The sequence below is a fragment of the Haliaeetus leucocephalus genome, unplaced genomic scaffold, assembly GCF_000737465.1.
Source record: "Haliaeetus leucocephalus isolate CR32 unplaced genomic scaffold, Haliaeetus_leucocephalus-4.0 Scaffold696, whole genome shotgun sequence".
Classification (NCBI taxonomy): domain Eukaryota; kingdom Metazoa; phylum Chordata; class Aves; order Accipitriformes; family Accipitridae; genus Haliaeetus; species Haliaeetus leucocephalus.
In genome coordinates, this window is record NW_010973132.1 from 133,079 (window position 1) to 140,678 (window position 7,600).

The following is a 7,600-nucleotide window of genomic DNA, read 5'->3' on the forward strand; positions in this document are numbered from 1 at the left end:
GCGTGGCCGTGTCCCCCGCCGCCGGCCTGGCGGACGAGCGGGTGGAGACGCGGGTGGCGGGGCTGGGCCCGGGGCAGGCGGTGACCCTGCGGGCGGTGGCGGCCGACGAGCGCGGCTGCCTCTTCCAGTCGTGCGCGCACTACCGGGCGGACAGCCGCGGCGAGCTGCACCTGGGCACGGACGCCTCGCACGGCGGGGACTACACCGGCGTGGAGCCCATGGGGCTCTTCTGGAGCCTCGCCCCCGCCGGCATGGAGAGGCCGTACCAGCGGCTCGTTCCGCGCAGCACCGGCACCCCGATGAAGGTGGAGATGTTGGTCCACCAGGGCCACAGCCTGCCCGGCGCCATCCCCGGGACGGTGGTGGCCAAGGCCGAGGTGGAGAGGTGGTTCACGGCCCCCGGCGTGCGGAGGATCCGGCTGAAGGAGGGAGGCGTAAGGGGCTCCCTCTTCCTGCCGCCGGGTGAGTGCCCCGGCCGGAGACCTTTGCCCTGGGCCCGGCGGGACCCTTCGGCTTCTCTGTCCAGAGCAAGGAAAGTCCCTTTTAAAAGAAAAACATATCAAGGACAGCACCCGGGACATCCATAGTCCCTAATAGCTCTGAACGCCACCCTGCAGACAGGTGGCCGGTGTTTTTTTCCTTGAAATCTTAGGGAGGCACTCCCAAAGGCTTGTTGGGACATGGCCCTGCTTGTGTGTGGCCACACTGCCCGGTCCTTACCGGGCAGGGCAGGCACGGGCAGGTGGCTCTTGTGAGACAGGCAGAAGCTAAGTGAGAAGAGGGGCTGTGGTGTTTACCATGTTGCTGCTCTCAGTCTACCATTTTTCAGTAGGTTTGATGTTTGCTCTGGACTGCCAGAATCTGTAATGTTCAGAAAAGCTGAAAGGCTTCATCATGTGAGCCTGTGCTAAACCCCCCCAAGGATTTTACCCTGAGTAGAATTGAATCAAAAAGGTGTTTTTCTTCCCTGTGAAACACATGCAAGTAAGCAGAGCAGCAGAAGAGATTCTAGAAAATAGGTATTCTACCTCTGCTACACCAGAGCCAAAGCTAAGTTAATAGTTGAGTTACTTCTGTTGTTCTGTGGCATAAAGGCAAAACAGATTTCTGAGCAAGTTCTACCTGTTCTGCTTGTGGGATACTTGTGCTTTATGAGGTGTGATACTCTGATGGACTGCTGGTGGTGTTGGAAAATGAAACCTTACAACGATGATGGTGTTTGTACACTTGAGCCATGATTTAAACTTCTTGTATTTCCCTGACTGTTGGGCTACTAGAACTGCCCTCCATATTACCTCTAATTTGTAGCGACTTGGTTCAGCAAATCCCCCAAGTACCACTACAAGTTATTAGGGATTTAAGTATTTTCAGTGAATGATTTCCAAACCGATAATCTCTTTATCCATTTAGATACGGATCCAAAGTCCACTGAAGAAGAAAACAACAGAGATTGAACTTTGAATTTTGGATGAAATATTTAGTCAGCATTCTGGATTTTCCATCACTGAGATGTGGTTGTTTTGATATATCCTGTGTTAGCGGATGAGCTGGATTTCTGCTGAGCTCAGTGGGAATCCAGAGATCTGCAAGATAGAACTGCATTTTTCCCTTTAGAAAGTCTGGTGTTGTAATAGTGTGGAAAAGTCTGGAATCATTGCTTAAATTATACTGGCATCCTTCTTGATGGAGGATCCAGTTACAGCATTGCTACCATACCTTTCTTTGCTCCAGGGATGGAAAAATGTTAATACTATTAAGATAGGACTCTTAAACATGAACCGTTTTTAGTAAAAGTGAGATGACGTGAGTGGGCTTATGCTGTAGTTTTAATATGAAACTGATTTCTCAATTCAGGCATAAGAGTAACAGGTGTGGGGTTTTGTTTGTTTTTAAGCAGTAGTAAAGTTGTCTAGCTCCTTTTATCCTGGTTTTTAGTGAGCTATGCAGAAACTGTATACGTGGGCATGTGTAGGCACTCAGGAAGGCAGTCCAGGATCCTTGTGTATGTTAAAGGCTGTCTTCATGAGAGAGAAACACATTATTGCTTTACTGTGTTCTGATCGCATGTTCTTGGTAGAAAGCTTTCCAGTTAGGGGTGACCAATGAATACTTCTTTTTCTAGCCACCTAGGCTGACTGTTGTTAACTAAAGGTTACTGTTGATCGTGGCATTATGATAAATTTATCCAGACCAATTTTCTCTCAAGTAGAATATTGAACTTCTGAGAAATATTTCAGAACTTAAAGAAAACCCCAGAGCATGTTTCAGTCCTTTTCTGACTTGCTTTAAGTTAGGACGTTTCCACCATGTAGCATGCCTTGTCCAAAACTTCCTTTTTTCAAGCACCTTGAAATGCCAGAGGTCTTTTCTTTATTGCACATAGGTAATGTCAGAGAATTAATGCACTCTTGCACAAGCAGGTACTTTTTCCGCTGAGGTGGTTGTAGCCAGCTGGATCCGAGTGCATCAGTGGTGACATCTGGTGGCCAGGAAAAACAAAAAAGTAAAAAAAGAAATTGCCTGCCTGGGGTCTTTACAGTTCCAAGAGGTAGTAGTATCCTTAGCGCTTTAACCTAACATCTCCTGGTGTGGCGTACAATAATATCAAAACACGATCTTGGCTGCAAAAGCATGCTCGTTTAAAATTGTGGTTCTGATTATTTCTGTAGTTCTGTGGGACTGACTGTATACATGTATATGCATGTTTATCTATGCATCAGTCATGCACACCTAACTGCACCCACATAGCTCTCAGTTTTACCCGCTGTCTCCTCACATCTGCAGCAGCAGTTCTGCTGCCAAGTGTTACAGTGCTAATGTTGAGATAGAGCTGGTAAGTTCAGTTGATTTCATCTAGCAATGGGTGTCTCTCTGCTGCGCTTTGCTCAATGTACCTTTTTCCAGAGTTTGTGTAAGTTTTGTAGAATTTACTTCCAGGGCTCGGTGCTGTTGCCTCATTAGTAACGAGCGTGCACTTTGCTAATTAAGGTCTGACTTCTTTGTGGGAAAATAGCTGATTTAGAATACGATTGTTGTGAGGGTGGGAGGTTAAGACCATTGAGAAATACATTTAGAACTTTTTTTTTTTTAAAGAAGCAAGTTTAACTGTTCACATTTTTACAGGAAGGTAAGGACCTATTCTTAGTTTGAAATAGCTAAAGTGGGCTATAGCACTGGTTCTCTAATCTCTGCTGTGCAAATGGAAAAGTAATGAGTATTAATAGAAAATGTCTTAAGCCTTCTATATTTTGTTGGTCGCTCTTCACCAGATAGTTTTTAGTGTCCTGTTTGATAAGTTGTCCTCTGTACCTCTTCTTTTTAATATAGGAGATGGCCCCTTTCCAGGAGTGATTGACATGTACGGTGATGAAGGAGGTTTGATCGAATTTAGATCCAGTCTCCTGGCTACCCGTGGTTTTGCTGCTCTTTCTCTGCCATATTTTGATTTTGAAGATCTGCCTAAGGTCATGAAAGAAATCAAACTCGAGTACTTTGAGGAGGCCGCTAGATTCCTACGGCGTCACCCGAAGGTGAGTGTAATGAGAGATCTCTCAGGACAAAGGAGGATTCAGCAGTCATGGCCAAGTGGTGGCAGTGATTTTTTTGGAGTATCAGTTTCTGCTGGGCAGGTTTAGGGCCAATAATGGAAAAAGTGTGGGTCCTGCATAGGTGGCAGTGCATATGACTGCAGAGAGTGAATTTCTTCCAGCACAAGCTGTCTGTTAAATAAATTCATGCTGGAAACTAGAAGATGCCTAATCATTAGAACAGTGAAGTGCTACAATATCATCCAAACAGGAGCAGTGGTGATAAAGATGGGGTTTTTAAAAATGAAATCAATTAGTTTAAGAAAGGATGATACAAAACTGCTCAATAGTCAACAAAGGAAGGGATTTGATGACTTGGGATGTTGCTTTCAGCTTTACTTTCCAGGCTAGAAAAGGACAAGGCTAAATACTATTTATTAATCCTTCAAACGTCAGTTGTGAGGTTACTTTATTTGCCTGAGGCATATATCGCAATAGACTGTGCTTGAATTTCCTGCTACCTGTTTTGGGAAAAAGAGAAAATATTTGCATCAAAATATGCCATAGGGACTAGGTGAGGTCCAAGTCATGGTACTTCTTGTGTCTGTCCGTGTTACTTTCTGGGGTTTGACGGCTCTTGTTGTCTCTGAAAATAAGACACTAAACAGGAGGAGCCTGGGTCCAGACTGTAGCATTCCAACAGATCACATCAATAATTAACCTAACCTAACCTTTTTTTTTTTAGTAACACAACTCCAAAGGCATTTAATGGCTAATCCCATTATAATGTGTACTTCCTTTATTCCTTTCTTCCTCTCTTCCCCACCCCCTATCTTATCTGAAGGTGAAGGGACCAGGAGTTGGAGTGATTGGGACTGGGAAAGGGGCAGAATTAGCACTCTCCATGATCACCTTCCTGCCAGAAGTAGTGGCTGCTGTCTGTATCTCTGGCTGTAGTTCAAACACAGTTGCAGACCTCCATTATGGTGAGATGACTCTGCCTGGGCTGCGTTTTGATATGAATAAGGTCAGTGTTTCTGACGCTGGTGTATTTGACATTTTTGAAGCTCTGGATGACCCAACGAATCCTGCTAATTCTCCTTGCACGATCCCCATTGAAAAAGCAGAGGGTCACTTTCTCTTAGTGGTAGGGGAAGATGATCGTATGTGGAAGAGCTCCTTATATGCTGAGCTGGCAATCGGGCGTCTACGCCAGCACGGGAAAGAAAACTTTGAACTCCTGAGTTATCCAGGAGCAGGTCACCGAATTGATCCTCCTTCTACTCCATTTTGTCAGGTAGCTATGGATCGTGTTCTGGGGGTGCCTGTTCTGGGGGGCGGAGAGAGCAAAGCACATGCCCATGCACAGGAACACTCCTGGGGAAAGATTCAGGAGTTTCTGCACTTGCATTTGGGATGAACACTTAAGCACCTGCAAGCTGTTGCAGAACTGCAGAGGAGTGAGCTTGAGCCACCAAAATGACAGGTGAATTGGAGGGACTGGCTGAGAAAAGCTTTGAAATATGAAATAACCAAATGACTACTTAGCTACAAGTATAAATCCAAAAAGAAAGGGATTTGTTTGAACTAGCCTAAGTTATGTTAACTAGGTACACAGAGGAGAAGTGAAACAATGGTAAGTAGGCTGCATTGTAGTACAAATTTGACAGCCTGAATTGGTCATGATATCAAGTGACAAGTATCTGAAGAGAGTAGTAGGTAACTTTCTTGCTTGCAGTATTTGTGACTCGGAGAATTTAACAGCTAGCCTGCACCCTCAGCAATGACAGACTGGATCGTACCTGGGGAATGATGGCAACCCATAGATGATAAATTTTGACATCAAAATGATAAATTATTCTGGCTGTGGGTCTTAAGTTACCTTAGCCCAGAACTCTCACATTTACAGCCATGTACACTTTGGAAATGTTTTCTATGTACATGAAGCCGGTGATACCTATTTGTAATGAGGCTCATATACCTTGACCTTAGGTAATGGTCTTCTGGTGACAGTCTGTTTCTTTCCAATAAAAACTAACTGCAGAGTGGGAAGATGAAGAGTACTTTTCCTGTCATCCAGGGAGAATGGCAGCACTAGCACTGTCTTGTATTAGGGATGTAATCATCCATCTGTTCCTATAATGTCTTCGATTGGCATTTGACGCTCAGGGTATTAAAATTCTGTTGGGTAGGTTAAAGCATGGTTAAAAGCAGTGAGGATACATGGAAGTCTTACTTCTCTCTTTGTTGCTTGTTTTAAAACTAATAACTCCTGCCAATAAGTTAGGGACTAATTACTTGTGGAACTCTTCAGTAATGATGTCAACAGATGCTGATAGCTGTTCTTAGGGAGGAAGTGGAGTTGAGAGACAGAAAACCTAGCCAGTAGAAGATTAAGACTGACTGTAAAAAGCTGTCACCTTATGGTGATGATTAACTTAGAATCATAATACTTAAAAAAAAAAATTAAAAAGGAAACAAAACAAAACAAAAAACCAAAACCAACCCAACCCCAGATCTAGGATATCTTTTCCATGACTGCCTGAGATGATTGGGGTTTTGCGTCCTAATTAATTTTTGGCTAGTGCCTTATTTTTCCCCACCACTCAGGTAGAAAGGAACAACTTCTTCCCAAATGAGTTGATCTCTTGAGAGGGTCTTGCTGGAATGGTGCCAGTGCTGAAGGCCTGTTTAACACTGGCCTCTATCAGTACAATTTCTCCTTCCAAGGTCATTTTGTCAGACCAGTTTGAGAGCTGCCCAGAAAAATACAAAACCTTCATTTATGGTACTGAGTCTTGCTTTGCTCTCAGGGATCTTTTCTCTCCAGTTAACTGTCATTATGCTGCTGCTCAGGTCTCATTAGCTTTCTGCAACTCTTACTACTCCTTATAATTTGATTGAAGTCACATGTTCTCAACACGCTATCACTGCCAATTGAACAATTTATCCATCCACTCCTTGCAAGAGAAACTCCATCCTGCTCACTCCACGCGAAATGTCCTCACGCCTAGTCTCTCTAAACTCCCTTGCTGGCTGGAGAGGCTTTTGCAGAGTTACAGCTAGTGCTTGAACCTCCACTAAAACTGGCAGCCCCAGAAGTCCAGGACCACAGCCTGCTGTGGTGCGCATATTGGTGTCACCCGGGCTTAGAACCCTGCCTTTTTTCCAAACTCACTCCAAGTTGCAACCATAGAGGAAAGGGTTGTCTGAAGGTTTCCATTTGTTCAGTCTGCCTCGTCACCGCCATCTCCAGTAGTCGGGTCTGCGTAATTGTGGTAGAGCAGCGCCGCCTCCCCTAACCCTGTTTTGTTACCTGCCCAGTTCCAATACCTGTGTCTCCACGCTGCAGTCCTACCTCAGCCTATCCATTGCCATGCAAGATGGCAAGCTGGAGGTTCAGGAATTAAATGTTAAGTTGTAAATTAACCAAAAACCAGGTACCTTTAAAGTCCTCAGACTTCACTTCTAAAGCACACGCCTTTTAAAATAATTCAGTGTTAGATGTTGTCAGATATATGCAATTTGAAAGAGAAGTAAAACACTTTATTAAAAAGCGAGCCTGTTTAAGAATTTGATGTTATGTTTTTGTTTCCAAATAGTGCATTTGTTTGGAAAGCTGAATATTTTTTAAACAAAGAAAGGAGGAAAAATAAAAAGAATGAAACTTTACTGCAAAGACCCTTTTGTGAAGAGGTCAAGGTATATTCCTGGACAAAATAATTCACAGAAGTGCCTGTAGAAAGCCAGCCAACTTTTGCACTAGCGTTTTGTATATGTACAATGCTACTTGGAGACCTAAGAGTCGTCGCAGACGCTCTGAAGGTTAGGTAGCTATTTCCCGAAGCACACATTAAAGCGAGTGCCCGATGAGAGCCTTAGTTACGGCCACGTTACTTATAGGGTTTTGCGTTCCTTGCCTGGCCAAACTCCCACGGTGTTTCACGGAGGCTGTTGCGGGGGGGGGGCTGGATTAGCTTCACTAGCTAAACCCGGGGGGGCGGCCGGAGGCGCCTCTAACCTTGGGGTTCCGAGACCCCCCGGGCTCCGACAGAACTCCGGCCGGCCGCCGC

The 7,600-nt window shown here is 44.8% G+C and overlaps 1 protein-coding gene across 2 annotated transcripts in view; it reads left to right on the forward strand.

Annotated features, from left to right (window-relative positions):
* Positions 1-7,600, forward strand: part of LOC104839639 (dynein light chain 1, axonemal-like) — a 23,722-nt gene that overhangs the window by 82 nt on the left and 16,040 nt on the right. Inside the window, exons 1-3 of one of the 2 annotated variants that reach the window (XM_010580023.1) lie at positions 1-462; positions 3,328-3,530; positions 4,372-5,511. The exon at positions 1-462 is cut by the window's left edge and continues 82 nt beyond it. In XM_010580023.1, coding sequence (XP_010578325.1) covers positions 1-462; positions 3,328-3,530; positions 4,372-4,947 — 1,241 coding nt within the window. In that variant the 3' untranslated portion in view covers positions 4,948-5,511. Of the gene's footprint in view, positions 463-3,327; positions 3,531-4,371; positions 5,512-7,600 lie in introns of those variants that run through there. The other variant, XM_010580024.1, reaches the window with a different exon arrangement.